Source organism: Gobius niger (assembly GCF_951799975.1).
Source record: "Gobius niger genome assembly, chromosome: 19".
NCBI lineage: Eukaryota > Metazoa > Chordata > Actinopteri > Gobiiformes > Gobiidae > Gobius > Gobius niger.
The window spans coordinates 8,628,069-8,651,289 of record NC_136870.1 but is presented as its reverse complement, the minus strand read 5'-3'; the positions used below and the strand labels follow the sequence as shown (position 1 = coordinate 8,651,289).

The window sequence follows — 23,221 nt, the reverse complement described above, 5'->3', positions numbered from 1 at the left end:
TTTGTCGTAGCTAGCTGGTGTTAGCGTGCTACAGGGAGTGTGTCGGACGTGATGAAGAGCTAGCTTGGAAGCTAACAGCCATTTTAGCCGGGGTTAGCATTTCAGCTAACGCTACGGCTGCCGAGTAGTGGCTATGCGGTCCTCATCTGACGGACCCATGCCTAAATGGCTGATAAAAAGCCCAGTGCCTCTGCAACACCCATCAAAGTGACCTGTTATATATTACTACGCCAAATTGACTCCCAGTGGTTGTCAATCCATTGCTGTTATTGCAGATTTAAGGCCTTATAGATCAAAACAATCAGTTGTTTTGCCTCATCATAACTCGTTCGCCAGTAGTATAAGCGAAAGCAGTGGTTGTACGGGGCTAGCCTTGTTGGAGGCTAAAATTAGGCCCATGGGTCCCCTTGATTGTTAAGCTTAAATTGCCATTGTTGGTATGTTTTTGTGCACGGCGTGTGGCTGCAGCTGGAACAGTGGCCTGTGAACAAATGTGAGGAGAACAGACAGTCTCACTTTTCAGATATAAACGAAGCAAGTATTCATCTGTTCTTTGAGGAACAAGACTGTCACAGAAAATGATGGCTTCCTTCATATGAAGAGGTGCACAGGCATTCGTTTACACATCCATTAAGGGCACACATCTGTACGCGTCCAGCGTGATGTGCCCCTCCAGTCTGTAGGAACGAGCCGAGAATACGCTCGTTCTGTTCAGATTATTTGTAGCAATTCTGAGCGTCCTCTTGAATTATTTGTGCCTTGACTTTGCACCTCTGGACAGATGTTGCCGTCTTGTATGACTGACTGCCTTGCATGTCTTGGTTGTAAATTGTTGTGTATATTTTGATGTCCTTGTTGTCACCCATTCCTTGTGGCTCAATAAATAATCACTTCCACAGTTATATTGTTTACAAAGCTGCATGAAACACATGCAGTCCATTCAGGGCCGTGCATATCTCGTGTCCTCTGTAGTTACACTTAATAACATGTTATTAATCATTATAAAGTAGTTATTCAGACGTGAATCAGTTATAGACGTTTTATCTACGGGCAGTTGTGCTGCCAAATAGCATCTTACTATACCTGTAGCCCCTACTTCAACATATATTCTCATGTGTGCTGGTGGCCCTCATCATGTAACCTCTCTTCCTGTGCTTTATTGTAGATTTTGGCTCGTTATTTGACTTGGAACATGACCTCCCTGATGAGCTCATCAGCTCTAATGAAGCAAGCCTTGTCAACGGTGGAGATGTCAACCAGTTGCATACCACTCTGGGAGGAGGTTCGGGCAGCATGGGCCCTGGGGGTCCAGGAGCTGGAGGAATGGGTTTGGGGCTCAGCTCTGCAGGGGTTCAGGGCGGTGTTGGCACTGGGCAAGATGCTGTGGCCAAGCACAAACAACTGTCGGAGCTACTGCGGTCAGGGGCTCCCCCTGCACCCCAACAGGGACACCCTGCAACTATGAGCAGCCCTGGGGTTCCTGCTGCCATGAGCCAACACTTGGCTAATATGAAGGCGTCACCAGGACAGGGCGGTCCGCAGATGATGGGCCAGGGGCAGCAGCATCTCTCGCCTCAGCAGCTGGCTTCCATGATGCAGCAGAACGCCAACACAGCGGGGATGATGGGTGGCATGAACAGAGCCATGATGGGAGCCCAGCAGAAGGCTAATAATGGTCAGCAGCAGCCAGGCATGATGACCAACCAGGTGATGAACGGGTCTCCTCGCATGGGCTTCGTTAACCAGGGGATGGGCGGCAGCAGCAACCTGTTGGCTGAGACACTACAGGGGCCTGCGGGTCAAGCAGGGATGAGAGGACAGCAACCAGGAGCCCTGAACAAGGTAAGGGCTGCTGCTGTAATACTCAAGTCAAAATCAAATCCTGCTCTAATAAATTATGATACGTAAAATTATTATTTTCGGGTAAAACGGTCTAATACATTTAAGGCACATCTTTTGTCTGTGCACTTTTATAAATAAGCATAGTGTTCAACTTAAGTCAGTTTAAAATCTTTATGCTTTTCATGGAAATGATGTCGATTGTGGATGTGAGAATTTGAGAATTGAAACATGTGGACATTACTGGATGAAAATGCAAAATGATTTTGTCCAGCGTGTGTTCTCTCTGCATAAACAAACGGTGAACTGTCCCGTACCACCTTTGCTCTGCCCGATCCCGTCAGATCTCTGAAGCTAAGCAGGGAAGGGCCTGGCTGGTACGTGGATGGGATAACATTAGGGAACACCGTGAAGCTTGGGGTGAATGTTATGTGTGAGTGAGTGGTTGGTGGTGGTCCGAGGGCCGGTGGCGCAGCCTCGCTTCAGTCAGTCCCAGGGCAGCTGTGGCTACAATAGTAGCTTACCATCTCCAAGTGTGGAATGAATGAATAATGCAAAGTAAAGCGCCTTTTGAGTGTCGAGAAAAGCACTATATAAAACCAATGCATTATTATTATTACCATTATTATTAGTATTATTGATGAGATGTATTTCAAATGAAAGCGTTGATGTACCAGGTTTGTCTGCATGTTGTAGCGACATCAGCAACACTTTGTTACTTTATGTTTGTAAGATGACTGTAAACGATGCTGAATGAAGCTGCTGAATCACCATTAATCACATTTTTCCCCACTGTAGATGGGGATGATGGGCGCCTCGGGAGGGCCCTTTGGTGGGCCCTATGCAGGACAGGGGAATCAAGGCATGGGAGGTGCAGGGCTGGGCCCTCAGATGCAGAACAAAGGTCCCATGGCAAACAGTCTGGCCCAGTTTGGCGTGGACAAGAAGAATTCCCCAATGCAAGGAATGGCAGCTATGGTACGTTGTCCTCACACATTTCTAGATCGTTTTTTTTGGTCTGCCTCGCTGGCCCTAATGACTTGATGACTTGAATTGCAGGGGTCTCCGCAGGGGCAGACAGGTCTGGGCAGTACTCCAGGTGCACCAGTTGGAGGTGCTCCTGGGATGGTTCCTGGAGCACAGGGGGGTCTAGTGGCCGGATCCCAGGTTTCTGCGGCTTCTGCTGCAGCCGGGGCGCCGCCCACAGCGGACCCAGAGAAACGAAAACTCATCCAGCAACAACTGGTGCTGCTGCTGCACGCTCACAAGTGCCAGCGGCGCGAACAGGCCAACGGCGAAGTGCGCCAATGCAACCTGCCACACTGTCGCACCATGAAGAACGTCCTCAACCACATGACGCACTGTCAGGCCGGAAAGTCCTGTCAAGGTGAGGAGATATGAGCTCAAACAAGATTCTACCAATATGTACAAGTTGAGATGTTGCAGTTTATTCTGCTGTTACATTTACTGTCAGGTTTACTCTATTTTCTTGTTAAGCAGGTTTATTACACAGTCACAGCTGCATTTTCTGCACATACAATGTACTACAAATATAGTATTTACATTGAGCTTTGTTTCCATGTTTTTTCGCCCTCTTCTTCTCAGTGGCTCACTGCGCATCATCCAGGCAGATCATTTCCCATTGGAAGAACTGTACACGACATGATTGTCCTGTGTGTCTGCCGCTGAAGAACGCTGGGGACAAGAGGAACCCGCAGTGTGAGTGTCTGTATCTGACCAAACCAAACTATATTTACCACATCATTTTCTTCACTCCTCACACTGAAGAGAACTGTTGTCCTGTCCCCTGGTTTACCTGCTGCGTTTGTGCCCACAGCTCTTCTGAGTGCGGCGGCTGCAGGCTTGAGCAGCTCTCTCGGGGCAGTTCCTGGTGGCCAGCCCAGCGCCCCTAACCTCAACCCTCCGAGCCAAATAGATCCCAGCTCCATTGAGAGAGCCTACCAAGCTCTGGGTCTCCCTTACCAAGGCAACCAGATCCAGGCCCAAACGTCCCAGACCAACATGCCCAACCAGAGTCTGTCGGGTCAGGCTGGCATGAGGCCGCTAAACCCAATGGGTGAGTCTTGTCTCATATCAGGCTAATTTGACTATAAATATTTGAAGTGATGGGGGTCTCAAAGAGACGAGGCGATTTGCAATAGATATACGGTACTAAACTTTGAAAATGTTGTATTAGATCAATATAGCAACTAAATGTAGGATGGGCAGTCACGTGTTAGAAAATTCCAACAAACACTTGAAGAAAGCTCTAATAAAAATGCTTTTTTGTTTTATTATTAATACCTAAACATGTGCATAATTTTAGGTTCAAATCCTATGGGAGTCAATGGTGGTGTGGGAACTCCTACTCAGAACCAGCAATCTAGTTTGCTCCAAGACACCATGATGCACCTAAACGTGAACAGCCAAGGGTAAGGAGCATTTTCATACTGGTCAGTTTCCACATCAGGCAGAGAAAATCATTTAACCAGTGTTTTTGTGTTGATTAGTCTTTTAAACGACGCAAGTGGGGTTGGCTCAATGCCCACAGCAGCCCCTCCCTCTGCCGCTGGCATGAGGAAAAGCTGGCATGAGGACATCACACAAGACCTACGGAACCACTTGGTCCATAAGCTGTGAGTAGTGATGCCAGACTGTTTAACCCAATACACTTGCTGAGTACTCATTTATTTGTTTTTTATTTTATTCTACTTGCAGGGTGCAAGCAATCTTTCCAACCCCAGATCCTGCTGCGCTGAAGGATCGACGAATGGAGAACCTCGTGGCTTATGCTCGAAAAGTAGAGGGAGACATGTATGAATCTGCGAACACTCGAGTAAGTTTGTCTAGACTCTGTAGTTTCTGTCTGCTCAGTCAGTGACTTACTGACTTGCTGTCTCTCCTCATAGGCTGAGTACTATCACCTGCTTGCTGAAAAGATCTACAAGATTCAGAAGGAACTGGAGGAGAAAAGGAGAACGCGGCTGCAAAAGCAAGGTTTGGGTCTTGGGCCTGGCAGTTTGGGTCAGCCCCCAGGACTACCATCAAGTGAGTCACAGACTCCTAAGGATTTTAAAGAAACTGTTGGTATATGTTTTTATTCAACTCCTCCACCCTTGTGTGTTACAGATGGCCCTCTGCCGGATCCCTCTATGGTGCGAGCAGCTGGACCCAACCAGTTAAATCGGATGCCAGGACCAGGTAAAGACTTCTTCACTAAATCGTAAACGAAGAGTTGGACTTGGTTTGATGCAACAATTGTAAATTGTGTTTTGTTAATCAGGTATGAATCAGTTTAATCAGATGGGGATTCCAACGATGGGCCAGAGGTCCACACCTCCTCTACCGATGGGTGTGCCTGGAAACCAGGTTGGTATTTGTCAACTTAATGCGAACTGTTAAAAATCTGAAGGTTATAATGATGCTTCTGCTTTTTTAAAGATGGGAATGGTTGGGCCCAGGTTGGGACAGCCCAGTGTAAACCAGCTTCAGAGCCAGTACATGTCGCAGGGGCCGTTCCCTGGCTCAGGACCAGGAGTGGGCACGGTTCAGCCTGGTATGGCCCAGCCTGGTGCATCAGGAGGCATGGGACAGGTATGATGCCCACAGCAGTTGGATCTCAGTTTTTGAGGTCTCAGCATTCTGGTATTAACTAACGTGCTTATTTTTGTCTCTTTCCTGCCACCTGTTGTGAACCCCCAGACACAGATGGGCACTCCTCCTCCTCTCCCAGTAGCCAGTCCTCTCGCACAGCCAGGCTCAGTTGGTGGTGCCTCTACAGTGGGATCCCTGGGTCCTCCCAGTGTAGGTAGTGCAGGTCCAAACTCAGCTGTGGGACCAGCTGCTTCTTCAATGACTCCTAATGCAAACCAGCAACCAAACGCTCTCCCTCATCTGGGAGCCATGCGAGGCAGCTCTCCCTCCCCAGCTCACAGTCGCTCCCCTACACCTCACCAGACGCCCCCAAGGATACCTGGCTCCCAAACCCCACAACCACACACCCCCAGCGCGGCCCAACTGCCTCCCCCAGCTCCCCCTCAGCCCAACCAGCTCGGCCAGGGCCCAGGCTCAAACAAGCCTCTTCAGCAGCATTTGGGGGCCCCAGGCTCCACCACTCCGTCGCACCCCGGACTAGGGTCCAACTCCACAGCACACGCTTCTCAGCTTCCACGCACTCCAGTCAGTGTCACTAATACTTCCAACGCTAAATACATTGCATGTGTGGATGCACTAACCTTTGTGTTTTGCCTTCCATCAGCTGTCCCAGAAAGGCTCCTTTCCCCCCGACAGCCAAGCCCATACTCCAGCCTCCGCCAGCAGCCTGGACACGTCCTCGCAGCAGCCGCCGTCAGACACCTCCACCACTAACCCCGACTCGAAGATGGAGGTGAAGCAGCAGGATGAGGAGGATGAGAGCGACGCAGGCAGCTGTTCCAAAGGGGGCAAGCTTAGCAACATCAAAATGGAGGAAAAGCCAGTGAAATGTGAGCTGAAAAAGGAGGAGTGCTCCGAGGAAGGAGGTAAAGGAGCGCCCATGGACACATCCAGCTTGTCCACTATGTCAGCAGTGAAGATGGAGGACAGGAAGCCAGACATCAAAAAGGAGGTGAAGGAAGAGGAGGGCTCTACGGAAGCGGTCACCCCAGCGCCAGCCAAGAAAAAGAGTAAGGGCACTTTCTGTTTCAATGCTTTATTAGAATATTTAATCAATTTAAAAACTATTTGTGATGCTGAGACCGACATATTGTGGGAAGCGTTCTGCAGCTTTAAACCCTAGGCCATCACCACACGGCTCTTTTTGTTTCTGACTTTGATCTTCTCTTGTTTTCAGTCTTTAAGCCCGAGGAGCTCCGTCAGGCCCTAATGCCAACACTAGAGTCCCTGTACAGACAGGACCCGGAGTCTCTGCCCTTCAGGATGCCTGTGGACCCTCAGCTGCTGTGTATACCTGTGAGTGCTTCCACCGTCCTATCAGACGTCTTTCTTAGTGCTGTCTGGTTTCATTCAAATCATTGTCCCATGTGTTTTTGCAGGACTATTTTGACATCGTTAAGAGCCCAATGGACTTATCGACAATAAAGCGGAAACTAGACACAGGTGAGCGCTCATTGAAACTACTTTATTTGAAAGCTTGTCAGTGATCATGTCTACAGGTCAAACCATTACTTCCACTGGGTTTAAGCTAAAAAAAAGCAAACTGAGGAGCTCTTCATCATTGGTCGCCTAGGCGTCCTAGTGGAGGGTGTGGCCTGGCATGGGGGAAATACATCAGTATCTCATAGGGGTGTAACGACTCATCTATTTAATCGATATGTTATGTCTTCGAGCCGCTACATCGATCGGTGCTCGGCTAGTTTACATCGATCCTGGCCACACATCGATGTACATCGCTTTTAATTAATACTGATCGATTTGTATCGACACATTGGAGAGAAACATTAAATCAAAAGACAATTACATTATTTTTGCTCAAAATATTGGGCTAAATGTTACTTTATCAAACTTTGTACCCGTTTTTGGTGACGTTGCGTCATCATTGAGCGCCTGCAGCGACCAGTGGGCGCGAAGAAGCGTTTATTTTTGCAAGAAAGATGATAATCATCAGACAACAGGTCGCTGGTGGTATAAATAACGGCAGCCAGACAATCATGCGTTTACAAGAGCCTCCACATCGGCAGCATTGAAGGAAAGAAGAGCTGCGAAAAGCTACTCGCAGCAGGCAGCCAGGTGAGGGATAAAGTTCTGTTTCGGGTCTAAAGCTGAGTGTACACAGCAAGATATCCTTTTGTCTTATATGATTTTTAGATGTGGTGATTGTGAAATTAATGAGCCTGCACGGGCCTGGGCCGTGTGGTTCAAAGTTTGAAGTCTGTCGTAGCATTTCTGGCTATGGATGAACTGGTGGCGCTCACTAACTATGGTTATGAGAGAAACTCGATGAAAGTAAAATGCAGTCAGTTAATAGCTGGGTGTTGTTGCTTTTGGCTCTGGCGATGCTGTTACTGTTGTATTTTGTTGGCATTGTTGTTAACGGAGGTTGTAGCGAGAGGATGAGGCGCTCTGCGTTCCGAGTCCAAAATGTAGACGCTACAGTGTCTGTGTGTGAGACCTGACGGTCAAAATCGTGCAGTTACACCCAGGTAACTTGTCATGTGACAGTGGCCCTTTATTGTTCCCGTCGCACTCACTGAAAAGCTGTATAAGCTGTATTTGGGGGCTTCACTCAACAAGATGTGAAGCCAGAAGAAGAGAGGTCTTAAGATTAAAGGTGTACCAGCAGCACTGGCTCTAACTGAAAATAAACTGGAGAAAAGATTATGCTGTAAGTAAAAATATATGCAGCTCTTTATCTTAGCTGGTTATTGCACTTTTGTGAGTGCATATCGTTACACCCTTAGTATTTCAGCATTTGTCTGTTTTCCTTCTGAAGGGATCGAATGTGACTGTTTGTGGTGGTTCCAAGGACGCTGGCCGTGTCTATGGATGGGTTTTAGTTACATGACTTTTTCCTGTGGAGTGGATTTTGAGGACTTTCACTATTCAATAGATAAATGTTGTTGTAGATTCTTAATGTTGTCTCTCTTTTCTACTCTTTCTACCTGGCTCGGTCCAACACATAGTGATAATAATATAAGAGCAATGGCAATGCGGCAGCTTGGCTCGTTTTGCTTGAGGAGAACACCCGACATGCCAGCCTGACGCTCATCTATTTTATGCCGTGGGTCGGTCAGAAAAAGTTAAATTGGCGCGTCTGGAGAGGGCTGCCAAAATGATTGCATTAACGCATGTGATTTGAGATAATCTATGATTAATCATGTTATGACTAGGGCCCGACTGATGTGGATTTTTGGGGTCCAATACTGATTTGAAGGGGGTTGGCCAATAGCTGTTATATAGGCCGATATTTTAAGTAATTTAATTTGAAATAATGTATTCTCTCAAATAGCCTATAGTTAAATATATTATTAATAATAATATGTAATGTGTCTAATAGAGGTCACCCAACGTGGGTTTTCTTTGGCCAATGCCAATTATTGGGCATTTTGATTGGCCAATGCTCATATGCACTGCTGAAATTTCAGTAGATTCCTAAACAAAAAAGTCTTATCTCTTATGGTTCAGAAATCAAATGGAAAAGTCTACAACATAAAATGTATAAAACAGGTGTACAAACTTGAGACCAATTTTCACTGCGATGTTTCTGCCCTAAGGCCGGGAAAGTTGTGGGAGGGCTCATTTTAAAGCTCTGATTGAGCAGGAACTCTGTCCCTTTGCTTTTTTATCGGCCGATAACTAACATTGAAAATGTCTAAATATTGGTCAGTCCTAGTTTTGACCTCAGTTGCTCCTGTATTTCGAGAATGTGGGTCCCTGAAGGGAGCAGCGGCCGGTCATTGGTTCATTTGGCCTTAAGAGACGAGCTTATGTCGCGGTGGAGACACAGACATGTGTTGAGTGTGCGTTGAATTTAGTAAACTGTACAAGAAAACTCTACCCAGCGTCTTGTTATCCAAGCAGCTGCATGTACTAACTAGACACTGCATGCAACAATAAAGGACCATGCCCAAACATAGTGTTGTTTGGGCAATTTACCAGAGACATTTGTACACAAGAATTTGTATAAACTAGTGCTGTCCAACGATTAAAATATTTAATCGCGGGTCGGGTTGGAAAGCGCATATTTAGTTAGTTTTGTCCTTTCATTGTTGTCCTACAACATAAAGTTCATTTTGATCTATAAAAAAAGTAGTCAATGTTTTGTTGAATGTCCAGTTTTATGGGGTAAACGTATCATTAGCATATTTAGCTTCCTCGAGTTTAGAGAAAAGAGTTTAGCTCTTCTGCTCCAAATGCAGCCCCACAGCAGCAAAGCACCAGCACATACTGGACGTTACAGGCACATGTGATGAAGATACTGTAGCAGAAAGAAACAAGGTAAAATAACGAGGCGACGGCTTCTTACTGACCTGAGGAGAGCAGCTCCGGAGCGTCAGGTAAAGGCGGCTCCACTTTAGTTCCAAGCTTTGTTTTGTTTGACTGGAAGAGTTGTCCATGACGTGGTAAAAGTAAAGCTTCAGGGAAAGTGTCAGCTCTTCTCTTCCAGATGAGTCCATAAGCGTGTCCAAAGGTGTCCTCAGTCAGAGGCGTTAGCAAAACAAACCAACAAGTGCTATTTCTCTTCCTGTAAACTCACGGTCACGTGACGCGCTCCCGTTTGACTGACAGCAGCTGCAGAGCGGCTCATGCGGCGTCTTTGTGTGGCGGCAAATTGAGACTAATTAATCGTGCGATTAAAAAAATGTACGCCGTTAAAATTGATTTGTGTTAACGCGTTAATAACGCAGTATTTTGGACAGCACTACTTAAAACACAATGCCTGTGTGCCACAATGTCTTATAACTAAATTGTAATCCTTTGGGCTTTTTATTGAGATTTGTGATTGTGATTTATGAATTATGCCTAAAATATATGTTTTAATATAGGCGTATTAATAATGAATATAACAATTACATTATAATTAACAGTTTTTTTTAATAATCGATTGACTGCACCAATAACAACATTTAAGAAGATCATTTTGATTATTGCGGCGCTGTCATTGATTACTCCCTGTAACTAGGGCTGGGTGATGTGGGCCAAAAGTCATGTCAGAGCCAAATACAAGTAGTTTTATTGAAAAGTCACTAAGAAATGTAGACCTTAACACTGTGCAACAAAGCTCCGTAAGGTGCACATTTAAATAAAAATTATCTTAAATATAAAAAGAAGCCTATAAAATATAGTTCAAGTTTGCACTGTAATACATATCAATATATGTGAGGGCATAATTTCATATCTCATTTAAAAATATATCGCTATTTCTTTCAACTCTGAGGCTCATGACGGGACTGTTTTCTTTGTGTTCAGGTCAGTACCAAGACCCGTGGCAGTATGTGGACGACGTCTGGCTGATGTTCAACAACGCCTGGCTGTACAACCGGAAAACGTCGCGTGTCTACAAGTACTGCTCCAAGCTGGCCGAGGTCTTCGAGCAGGAGATCGACCCAGTCATGCAGTCCCTGGGCTACTGCTGCGGGAGGAAGGTACGACTGAATACTATGAGTGACTTTTATTATGTTGCTGAGGTGGGGAGAGTAGACACAATATTTATTCAGGTAAGAGAAACGTTGCACAAGTTGAAGTGTTAAGTAGTCTGGCTCAAGTAAGAAATAGAAAATATTACTCAAGTTGAAGTACTGTGTAATAAAACCGCTCCGAGCCCTCAGGCCCTCCTTTAAAAAACTTACAATGGGCCTCTTAAGGCCATTTTTTGCCATAGGGTTCTATTTCTAAGTAATAAACATAAATAAAAAAAGGTTTGTTTTGAGATCCTTAACCCAAGCCAACCTGCCGGCAAAGAAGTTACTGTGTTTTGTGTCTGAAACGATAAACTCTTGATGTGCCATGTTTTCACCGTGGGTTTTTATTAATGGGATCTGCACCATTTAGTTACGCACTTTCACAGCAGACCATGTAATGTTGTAATGCTCCAATTTTAAATGACAGGGACGATAGATAGTTGATTGATTGAACCCTTGTCTTTGTCATAGACACAAAAGTAGGTTTATCTTAACAGTTTTAACTCGCCAAATACCAGCTTGGAGAGAGAGAAAAAAATGCTGCGTTTCGAATAAATAGGCTGCAAAGTTTCTTTCTGCAGATAATATCAACTCCAGACAGGTCTTTGATGAGACCTAGACTCTAATTTTTTTGTATCACTTTGGGCCTCTTAAAGTCATTTTTGTTGTTGTTTTTTGTGATGTGATCATTAACCCGAGGCTCTTGTGAATCTCAAAAGTAGTTAATTCCCAAACACAAACTTGAAAATGTCACAGGCTGAAAAAAATGCTGTATTTCCCATATAAAATATGCAAAGTTACAAATTTGTGTGTGCAGGTAATACCAACCCAGAGACTCTCCTGATCAGCCCAAGAATGGAATTTGAAGAGTTTATACTTTTTGGTGATATAAAAAAAAAGAAAAAAAAAAGTGAAAAACTCACCCGCATTCCATAGTAATACATGAGGTTAGCATTAGCATCGTGTTAGCCTGCATCATGGCCTGCAGGAGCTCAATCTGACTTGTTTAATATATGTTATATATCCTCACATGCATAGCAATACAAATAAACTATTTTCATATCAATCTTTTTATTTTAATGGCAGATGGGTAAAAAAAAAAGATTTATAGTGGAAGTCAATGATACCAAAATGGCTTTAAGAGGAACATTGTGAGTATTTTGTCTACACATTGCATTGTTTTGTCTTTAAAAATACAGAATTCATTCACACAGGATGACCTTGGCCAAATAGCCCAGCTTTAGAAATGAGTATGCAAATCCTAAAAGGGTCTAGGAGGGACTGAGGGAGTTTCTCCAAAGGTTTATGAAATGCTCTTGAGTAAATGAAACAGATTGCTACTCACCTCTGGTTGTGGACTCTGTTGATAACCCTCTCTTTCCTGTCCCCTCAGCTGGAGTTCTCTCCTCAGACCTTGTGCTGCTACGGGAAGCAGCTGTGCACTATTCCCAGAGATGCTGCTTACTTCAGCTATCAGAACAGGTATGGACGACATCAAATCCACATTTAGGTCATTTGGTATTGCAGTTATTAAAGCTAAGTTAGATCATTTTTACTGTTGGTTTTCTCATGGCAAAACTATAAACTAGAGAAATGCCATAAGGAATTCTTGGCAAATAGAAAATGAAACTGAGTCGCCTTTGCCTCTCTGTTCCTAATAGTTGGATGTGTCTATATTGTCTTGTGCTGTAGCCGCCTCCTTCCTCCTTCCACCATATTACATAGTTCCCATATAGTTTTGGCTTATGCTCCGCTAGCTGTGATGTTGTTCGTTCATCCTTTCATGTCTAAATTGCTAATCTCTTACCCGGCTCTCTGCTTGTGTGTTGTCTTGGATGTCTGTCCTGTTTCTCGTCCGTGTCGCTCGTCTTGTCCTTGCTTCCAATGGCTGTGATGTCCACACTGGCTTGCTTGCACCTCCTCCGAACCCCCCACCCCCCTCTCATCCCACCACCCTTCCACCTCTCCAAAAACAAAACATGTCTGGCTGTTGTGACGACGACTCCCCGCTGTCCTGCGCTTGCTCCGCTTCTGGCTCTCCGTGCCTTGCCCGTGTCCTGTCCCGCTTGGCGACCGCTCCCCCCCCCCCGTTCCCTCTGTGATTGACTGTGGGGATGGTGTAGTTCACCAAAATTTGGGCTTGTCGCTAACAGGTACCACTTCTGTGAGAAGTGCTTCAACGAGATCCAGGGAGAGACGGTGTCCCTGGGAGACGACCCCACGCAGCCTCAGTCGTGAGTAGTTTTTTTATATCAGCCATCACGTTAATGTCAGTATTGCTAAATGTGTGCCATTTAAAGTGGACATATCATGCAAAATCGACATTTTTGAGCTGTAAATGATACAATGTTGTTCCCTCGCCAAAGACGCATTCACACAGTTTTTGAGTAACCTTTCGGGCACTCCTGTTCAGTTTAGCTGATTCTTCACATAATTGTTAAAACCCGAAACTGACCTTTGCTTCTTAAAGCCCATAATCCAACGGTTTGGGTCTGAGCCATTTATCGTGCGTTTATCACTCCGTGCTGAAGTGGTAAACCACGCCGTAAACCGAAACTAAAAGTTATTCCCATGGCTGCCAGCAGGAGGAGCCCCTCTCAAAGTCCTCACCCGCTCTAGCCCATTGTCACTATTTAATTCTTACAGACAGCTTTTCAAAATATAAAATGCTAAATATTAACGGTGACGCACCCAAATGCATAATATGTCCACTTTGAAGGGATTATAATGTATTTGATCGCCCCCCACCTGCACAAAACAATCTTTAAAGTGCACATGACGGGTCAGAGCGAGGGTGTCCGAACGTTCTTCACCGAGGGCCAACTATTGAAATGTATAATAACTGGGTGCAATGAAGAGAGGTTTAAACTGTCCCTCTCTCCCCCATTCAGGCTCGGAGCCCTAATGCCAGCTATGACTCACAATAAAATGTAAGTTTTTTTAAAGGTTTTAATCATGTGGAATTATAAAACTTGCAGAAAAAAGTGTCATCTCCGACGGCGATGTGGCAACAAGAAACCTGAGGGGCCGCTTTTGGTCTCAAAGCATGTCTAACATTAAAAAAAGTTAGAAGTACCTACTTTTTTTGTAACGTTTGGGTCGTTCAGGTCAGGAGTTCACCGCCGTAGACAAAAGTTTTTACAGTCGTCATTTGGACCAACTGATCATTTTTCCCCCCATACTATTTATTTCATTTGCTTTTTGAATATGGGCACAGGCGGTGACATAGGAAGTGGTAACTGTCATACTGTACATAAGGACCACGAGCGAGCCCCAGTTCTATCCATTAACTTGATTTCTTTTGTCATTTTTAACTTGAATTCATCTATTTTTTTGGTTCTTATCATTGTTCACAGTCCACACAGTAATTTGACATTTTCATGATAAACTCTTCATCTGCACTTTAAAGATGATCTGATAGAGTTTATGCATCACCGACTGTATTTCAGTTCATTTGTTCTTACGAGCGCGTGTTTTGCTTTGTTGTAGCTCGATAAACAAGGATCAGTTTGAGAAGAAGAAGAACGACACACTGGATCCTGAGCTGTAAGTCGTTTGTTCCCAGTGTCCAGCTTGGAACACGTGAAGGGAAGCGAGCCATTGTACAAATATCATGTCTGTTTTCTTCAGGTTTGCTGAATGTATGGATTGTGGACGGAGAATGCACCAGATTTGTGTTTTGCACCATGAAACGATCTGGCCATCTGGGTGAGCGTCTTTGTGTTGTCTTTTTGTCATTTTATCCAACTTTTGTCTTTAACTGTCAATTTGCAATTTCATTTCTCTTTTTTTTTTTTTCTGTACAGTTTTGTATGTGACGGCTGCTTGAAGAAGACGAACAAGACGAGGAAAGAAAACAAATATTGTGCCAAAAGTGAGTTGTTAAACGTCTCAACCCCCACTGGAACTGAGCACATTTATCCAAATCTAAAAGCTTAAAAAAAAAAATAATGCCGGAAAAGCAACTAAAATGCACCAAAGACGAAACAAAAAAGTGACATTAACGCAAGGCCGTGGGAACCCAGGGTGCTGAGGGGGCTGCAGCACCCCCTGGTGGATAGTTTAGGAACTGCAGACAATATTAATACATTGGAAATATGCACAAAAAAGCATGTTTGGGGTAAATTTTGTCCCTCACCACCCCCTAACGAAAACATCTTCCCACGGCTCTGCATTAACGTGACGAAAACACAAGAAAAAAGTAACAAAAAAGACAAAAATACGACCAAAATGCTTGAAAAATTTCACAAAAAAACGCGGCGACAATGTGACAATAAAAGGATGGATCAATTTTGTAGGTCTTATTTTTCAAATGAGGCGTTACACTGTCGCTCTCCAGTTGAGAAGCTTTAAAGGAACAGGCCACCGTTTTTCCACACTGAGATATGTTCTTACATGAGCTTATACGAGTTGATGCGTACCTGTCTGGTCTTTGTGCGTGCCCTCAGTCACGCAAAACGACCAATGATGTTGTTAGCATTTGACATCTCCCAGTATATTCCTATGGCTCCAAACGGGGTTAGACGCGACCACGCTCTTCCACGGGCACACAGACCAGACAGGTACGTATCAACTCGTCTAAGCTCAGGTAAGAACAGATCTCAGAATGGAAAAACGGTGGCCTGTTCCTTTAAGATTTGGGTAAAGCCTAACTGGAGATAATGTGCTCGGTCAGAGGTTGAAAGCCAGATCACCGTAATAAAGTGAAAAGAACAGAAAACTCCTGTTGGTTGGATGCTTCTGGCACTGTTCTAACTAAAATGATCTCACTCATAAAGGGTTGCCACAGACGAAGCTGGGCAGCTTCTTAGAGACGCGGGTGAACGACTACCTGAAGCGCCAAACCCACCCGGAGGCAGGAGAGGTGTTCATCCGCGTGGTCCACGTCTCTGATAAAGTGGTGGAGGTGAAGCCAGGGATGAAGTCCAGGTAAAGAGGCACCGCAAGACAGCTTTTACAGTTCATTATTTATTGAACCCAGAAACAATTCCCAGTTTGTGATCCTGCACTCTAACAATAAAAACAATTCTGATTCTGTTTTGTTAATGCAGATTTGTGGACAGCGGAGAAATGTCGGAGTCCTTCCCCTACAGGACGAAGGCTCTTTTTGCGTTTGAAGATATCGACGGAGCAGACGTCTGTTTCTTTGGTATGCACGTCCAGGAGTACGGGTCTGACTGCCCGCAGCCCAACCAGAGGTAAACCCGTTTGATCGCATCGTATGTATTGTGGAAATTGTTCTTTGCTTTCTGTTGTTGTACTCAAACGCAGTATCTTTGATTTTTTTTTTTTATTAGGCGGGTCTACATCTCTTACCTGGACAGTGTGCACTTTTTCCGACCTCGTTGCCTAAGAACTGCAGTTTACCACGAAATCCTCATTGGGTATTTGGAATATGTGAAAAGATTGGGGTGAGTTAGATGTTCAAGTACATTTGTTCCTTTAAATCTTAAACGAAAAAAAATCTTAAAAGCTTAAAAGATAAATGCTCATGTGGGTGTTTTGTGTTTACAGCTACGTGACTGGCCACATTTGGGCTTGCCCTCCAAGTGAAGGGGATGACTATATTTTCCACTGTCATCCTGCGGACCAGAAAATTCCCAAACCCAAGCGCCTTCAGGAGTGGTACAAAAAGATGCTGGACAAAGCCGTGGCCGAGCGGATAGTGCATGACTACAAGGTAGGAGACGATAGTTTTACATGGCTGGGTTAAAATATCCTTAAACAAACGCACTAATGGTACTTTGTTTAACTTTACCTCCAGGATATCTTTAAGCAAGCCACGGAAGATCGTTTGACCAGTGCTAAGGAATTGCCCTACTTCGAGGGCGACTTCTGGCCCAATGTGTTGGAGGAGAGCATTAAAGAGCTGGAGCAGGAGGAGGAGGAGCGGAAAAGGGAGGAGAACAGCACGTCGAATGAAAGCATCGACGTGAGTGTCACGGGGCGAATAAGAAACCAGCTGGCTTTACTCTTGAAGCGGGGCCGACGTGATGTGACAGACTTGTTTGTTTTCTTTCTGTAGGACACAAAGGGTGACAGTAAAAATGCAAAGAAGAAGAACAATAAGAAGACGAGTAAAAACAAGAGCAGCCTGAGTCGAGCCAACAAGAAGAAGCCGGGGATGCCCAATGTCTCCAGTGATCTGTCACAGAAACTGTACGCCACTATGGAGAAACACAAAGAGGTACTTACACCCGCCAGGATGTTTGCTATAATGATCTGTGCAACTGTAGATTCTAATGGATGTCCTCGTTGTGCTTTCTGTTCTAGGTGTTTTTTGTCATTCGGCTCATCGCAGGCCCAATGGCAAATGCCTTGCCCCCTATTTCAGACCCGGACCCACTCATGGCCTGTGACCTGATGGACGGCCGTGATGCTTTTCTGACTTTGGCGCGGGACAAGCACTTGGAGTTTAGCTCCCTCAGAAGGTCTATGTGGAGCAGTACGTGCATGTTGGTGGAGCTGCATAACCAAAGCCAAGACCGCTTCGTCTACACTTGTAATGAGTGCAAGCATCACGTGGAGACCCGCTTCCACTGCACTGTGTGCGAGGTGAGTGTCGCTGCCTGTCTCGTAAAAATACACGGTGCTCCGTCATGTCACATTCTAAACCTGTCTCTGTCCTCGCAGGACTACGATCTCTGCATCACATGTTACAAGACGAAGGGTCACGAGCACAGGATGGAGAAGCTGGGTCTTGGTTTGGATGATGAGAGCAGTAATGCTGCAGCTGCCACCACCCAGAGCCCCGGGGACTCGCGCCGCCTCAGTATCCAGCGCTGCATCCAGTCTCTGGTCCACGCCTGCCAGTGTCGAAACGCCAACTGCTCGCTGCCATCCTGCCAGAAGATGAAGAGGGTGGTGCAGCACACAAAAGGCTGCAAAAGAAAGACCAACGGTGGCTGCCCCATCTGCAAACAGCTCATTGCCCTGTGCTGTTACCACGCCAAACACTGTCAGGAGAACAAGTGTCCTGTCCCCTTCTGCCTCAACATCAAGCACAAGCTGCGACAGCAGCAGCTGCAGAACCGCCTACAGCAGGCCCAGATGCTGCGCCGCAGGATGGCCAGTATGCAGCGTGTGGGGCAGCCCAACCCCGGAGGGGGGCCTGGTGGAAATGGCCTGCCATCTCCAGGACCCAACAACGGTGCTACAGGTCCTGGGACCCCAACATCAGTGGGGACGCAGCCCCCAACACCACAGACGCCAACACAGGGGAACATGGGTCTGCCCCCACAGCAGACAGTGGGCATGGGGCCAATGGGGGCACAACAACAGGTCCCACAGCCTGGTGGCCCTCACCCTCAGCATCACATGCACCAGTTTCCCATGTCCGGCCCTGGAGGTGGGGCTATGATGAACCCCTCTCAGCAGCAGATGGTCCCTCCATTACAGCAGCAGCCCAATGTCCAGCAGCTCCAGCAGCACCCAGGTGCTCTGCCCCCCTACAACGCCAGACCCTCAGGCGCCTCGCCCATGCACCAGTCAATGGGCAAACCAGGTTTGGGGCCTGCCACACCACCTCAGCAGCAGACTGCTCCAGGACAAGGCCCTATGCCTGTCCCGGGACAACAAGGCCCTCCTCTGGCAGCTGTAGAGACTGCTCTCAAAATCCAGCGTCTTGCAGAGTCCCAGAGGCAGATGGCTCAGATCAGGGCGATGGGTCCAGGAGCTATGTTGCCACCCCACGCCCACCACCAGAACCCTCAGACTCAGATGGGCATGTCGCACATGGGTTCCCAGGGCATGGCCCCCCAGGGACAGGGGGTGCCCAGGACCATGATGGACCAGCAGCCCGGGATGATGGGAGGGCCTCAAGGCCAGCTTCCTCCTCAGGTCCAGCAGCAACTTCAACAGGTGCAGCAGGGCGTGGGACAGATGCAGCCCAACCCGCAGTGGGGTCCTACCGGAGCCCCTATGAACCCTCAGCAGCGACCGATGATGAGTCACATGGGAGCGCAGCAGCAGCCTGTGGGCCAGCAGCAGCCGATGACCCAGCAGCAGACTCGTGGGCTGATGCAGGGGGCAGCAGCGCTGGCAGGAGCAGGGGGAAACCTGCCCCAGGCTGCTCTGCAGGAGCTGCTCCGGACACTGCGCTCCCCCAGCTCACCTCTGCAGCAGCAGCAAGTACTCAACATCCTGCGCTCCAACCCCACGCTCATGGCTGCTTTCATCAGACAGAGGGCGGCTCGCTATCAGGGCGGCACCGGGCCGCCACCGACAGGAACAGGCCGGCTCCCTGGCCCTGGTGTGGGTGGGCCTGGGGCAAACCAGCTCCCCAACATGGACGGACAGCAGCAGATGGGTGCCCAACCTGGAATGAACATGGGCCAGGGGGCACCTGGTGGCAACATGGCCACCATGGCCCAACTGCAGCAGCTCCAGCAGCAGCAGCAGCAGCAGCAGCAGCAGCAGAGACCCATGATTCCTCCAAACCTTCAGCAGCAGCAGCAGATTGCTGCCTTACAACTACAACAACAACAACAACAACAACAACAACAGCAGCAACAGCAACAACAACAACAACAACAGCAACAGCAGGGGGCGATGGTGAGCCAGCAGGGCCAACAGGGGAACATGGCCACCCTCAACCCTCAGTTCAGAGAGCTGCTGATGCGCCGACAGATGCAGCAACAACAACAACAACAACAACAACAACAACAGCAACAACAACAACAGCAGCAGCAGCAGCAGCAGCAGCAGCAGATGGCCCAGGGCCAGTTCCAGCAGCAGGGCCAGCAGGGCTTCATGCAGAGCCAGGGCCAGCCGGGTCTGCCCCCCTCATCGCAGCCTCAGCCTGGTGCCCAGCAGCAGCCAGGAGGGCCGCAGGGGGCAGGCCCAGGACAGGGCTACCAGGGGCCGTCCTCTCAGGTGGCTGCAGCCCTCCAGCAGAGGCTTCAGCAACAACTGCACCTCCAGCAGCAACAGCAGAACACCATGGGCGGGATGCCTGGACAAGATGGAGGGCCTGGTGGGGGAGCAGGAGGACCCCAACTCCAACCTGGAGGAGGGGGACCGGGTCAGCCCCCACAGCAGCCTGGTGTGGGAGGGGGGCCGCTTGGACAGAGCCAGAGCATGCTGCACCAGAACCTCCATCAGAGGCTCCTGCAGCAGCAGCACCTGACAGGGGGCTCTCCTGCGCAGCACAGCAGCCCTCTGAGCCCGCAGCAGCAGCTGGCCCAGTCGCCCCACCTGCAGGGACAGGCGGGGCTGGGTCCAGCAGGCTCCCTGAGCAGCCAGGTCAGGTCTCCCCAGCCGTCCCCGCGCCCACAGTCCCAGCCCCCTCACTCCAGCCCGTCACCGCGCATGCAGCCCCAGCCCTCGCCGCACCGCATCTCCCCACAGACTCAGAGCGGCTCCCCGCACCCCTCACACCTGAGCCAGCACCACTCCAGCATGGCCCCCTCGCAGCCGCCCCGACAGCAGCAGCCCCCAGGGGGCTCTATAGACCCTGCCCAGTTTACACCAGACCAGAACTCAATCATGTCCCAGCTGAGTGGGATGAGCGGGCTGCACGGCGGGCAGGGGGGGCAGTCGGACATGTTGGGGGGTAATAACAGTGGGACGGGCAACACGAACCAGGACCTAGGGACAAATATAAACCACGGTTTGGACCTGATGTAGCCTTGACACCGGACTGTGTCGCCCAAATCACAAACTGCCATGGAATGCGAGGGGGGCTCTAGTTTGGCGTTTTAGAAGTTTTAATTTTTTATTTAAATATTTTTGTGATGTACAAATGAGAACTGAAGCTTCCTTCCTATGGGAGATGCAACATAAATCTTAGAAGTCAGTAAATGAATAAATTAAAACAATGGTAAGTTATTGCTGTTAATATATATCTATATATTTTTGCCAATTGTGTACAAAAGGTGGAAGGGCAGTGTTTCAGGTTGAAGATATTTCTTCCTTAGTCTATGACAATATTTTTGGGGACTGAGAATTTTGCCTTTTTATGAATATTTTTAAGATTTTAAATGTGGCTAAAATTAAAGTGAGTTGACACGATGTACCTTTTTTATTGTTTTGTTTCTCCTCTTAAAAAAAACCCACTTTATGATTGTATGTTTTTTGCAGAGAATAATTATTTTATTTCTGAATTTTGTCTTGTTTTCAAACACAATACAAGCATCAGCATATCTTCCGTTCTTTTTATTATCTCCATTTTCCTTTTTATCCACAACGATGCGTGTTTAACTGTGACTTCAGTCGAGCGTCTACTTTTGGGCCGGCTTCATCTAAAAACCTGCGCAGTGTTCGGAGGGCGGTCGGGCGCCAGCGGGCTCGGTTAATAAAATGTTATAAATAATGACCCGACCCGCGAGTTCCCACGTATCCACGCTCTCCCCTCCCCGCCTTCAGTTGTTCCTTTTCTTTTTGAATGTCCAGGCCCCCCGTTCCCCCCTCCCCCATGTGCCTCCTGAAAGTTAAGGGACGAACCTGTACATAGAAAAACTCACCCTTGTTTATAAACTGCAGTTCAAAGGGGGTCATAAACGTTTTCAATGTTCTAAAGGAATTCCGACCCGTCCCGAGAAAACGGTTTTCCGACACCCCCCCCCATCTTCGCGACTGCCTCTCAGCCACACGTCGATGTTTAGTACTGTACAAAGTCCAGATTAAAAATGGTTGATACGGTTTTTTGTATCCAAAGTTAAAGATGTAAAAAAAAAAAGCAAAACTAAAAAAAAGCAAGTGTACATACTTATACCTTATGAGCAGAGATTTTTCTGCTGTTTTTTTCTTTCTTTCTCCCCTTGTTTTGATTGGATATTTGCTGTAAAAAGTCAAAGTACTCCGGAGCTACTGTACAGTATTGAGATTTTTTCTAAGGTACAGTTTAGGGTGTGGTAGTCACGAGCACCAATGCGCCTTTTCTGTGTATTTTTGACATGGGGGTTTTTTGGTGGGGGGGGGGGCGGGTTCTGTACAACAAGTCACTCTTCTGAAACTGTGCAAGTCGAGGATGTAAAGCGAGGCGAGACGGCGAGAAAACTATTTAAATTTGGTCATTTAGCTTTTTACGGAGAAGACACAATATCCACATGCTCACTATTTTTCTCTAAGGTTGCTGGGTTTGGGGGTGGGCATCAGAACCTGGTGGCAATATATCTTGAGACTTATTTTATAAGAAAAAAAAAACAAGGAAAACTGTCTTTTATATATAGATATATTATTTAATTTTATTTTTTGGAAATAAAACTTGAAGCTACAGGAATTATTAGATAAAAAAAACAACATGTTTTGTTTTGTATTAAAGATGTTATTGTGATGCAAAAAGACACTGCAGACGGTGGCTCAGTTTGCCCGGGGGAGGCTGTGGAGTATATTCTACCATGCTTTTGTGAATATAGATGTAAACATACTGAATCACTGTACAAACTGATGGCAACTGATGAACAAATGATTTCGTTTTTATCATTACTTCTCCGGAAAAGAGACTGGAAATAAGACTATTTAAATATTTGTTTAGTATTCAGATGGAATCTTTGACCACTTTTTTGTTCCTCTTGTTAACAATTTTGGTGCTTGCTGAGAGAAGGCAAAAATAACTGTTGCTCCATTTTCATTAGTTTCTTTTTTTTTTTTTCTTTTTTTTTTTTTTTAAGTTATTTTGGTGGTCTGATTTTTTTTTTTGCCAATAAATTAATTGTACAATAAAGTATGTTTGTACCATTGGAAAAGAATACTTTGTCCTTTGCTCCCAAATGCAAACCAGAATCATTTGAGACACATCACAACATTTTTATGTATAACAATGCAACATTTATTAAATATTAAATAGAACTATTATACATGTGGAGACACTTTTCTTCTCTGAAGCAGTTCATGTGCAAGTCAATACAGTTACAAAGTGCAGTCTGCTCAGGAGTGGACGGAAGCGACACGAGTAAACAGGCAACTCTTCAATAAATAACATTCAAGTCAATGGAAAAATATAACTTTCAAAAGTGCAAGTTTCTCTCACCTCTTCTTACCGTCTTCTTCTCATTCAAGTATAAGAACATTCAATATTTGGAAAAGCAAAATGTAAAAAACAAAACGAAATGTCTTTAGGCACTTCATTTGTCTGTGCCAAACGCTGTAGCACTTTAGAGTCCACAGCGTGTAACACCGGATATTGTTTTTACTCCAAGGACTAATAACTGAACTATATGATAATTAGTCCTATACTGACTTCAACCAGGGATCTTCATGTTCATGAGTAACGATTTTCGAGTCCAAGTTTGAATCACGAACAAAATTTAAAGTTGCAAGTC

The 23,221-nt window shown here is 46.4% G+C and overlaps 2 protein-coding genes across 6 annotated transcripts in view; both read left to right on the top strand.

Moving 5' to 3' along the window:
* Positions 1-1,170: 1,170 nt before the first annotated feature.
* Positions 1,171-22,589, top strand: ep300a (EP300 lysine acetyltransferase a; the record flags this gene model as incomplete). Of its 5 annotated transcripts, none has more annotated exons than XM_079577032.1 (31): positions 1,171-1,842; positions 2,638-2,817; positions 2,899-3,226; positions 3,445-3,564; positions 3,677-3,916; positions 4,166-4,192; positions 4,391-4,475; positions 4,558-4,675; positions 4,749-4,887; positions 4,969-5,040; positions 5,123-5,208; positions 5,281-5,433; positions 5,542-6,018; positions 6,098-6,503; positions 6,671-6,789; positions 6,873-6,936; positions 10,747-10,922; positions 12,352-12,440; positions 13,112-13,192; positions 13,850-13,888; positions 14,448-14,504; positions 14,589-14,666; positions 14,765-14,832; positions 15,737-15,887; positions 16,010-16,156; positions 16,256-16,369; positions 16,473-16,638; positions 16,723-16,890; positions 16,984-17,145; positions 17,232-17,513; positions 17,592-22,589. In XM_079577032.1, exons 1-31 carry the CDS (start codon positions 1,294-1,296, stop codon positions 20,583-20,585), a joined length of 7,935 nt encoding a protein of 2,644 aa, XP_079433158.1. In that variant the 5' UTR covers positions 1,171-1,293. The 5 variants fall into 5 exon arrangements, with proteins under 5 accessions (XP_079433158.1, XP_079433156.1, XP_079433155.1 ...); XM_079577030.1 differs by having other exon boundaries at positions 3,445-3,558; positions 4,166-4,271; positions 4,350-4,475; positions 17,592-22,588; XM_079577029.1 differs by having other exon boundaries at positions 4,166-4,271; positions 4,350-4,475; positions 17,592-22,588.
* Positions 10,499-23,221, top strand: part of LOC306978493 (histone acetyltransferase p300-like) — a 28,454-nt gene continuing 15,731 nt past the window's right edge. The window contains exon 1 of the mRNA XM_079577041.1: positions 10,499-10,503. The gene's annotated coding sequence lies outside the window, so the exon portion shown is untranslated. The remainder of the gene's footprint in view (positions 10,504-23,221) is intronic.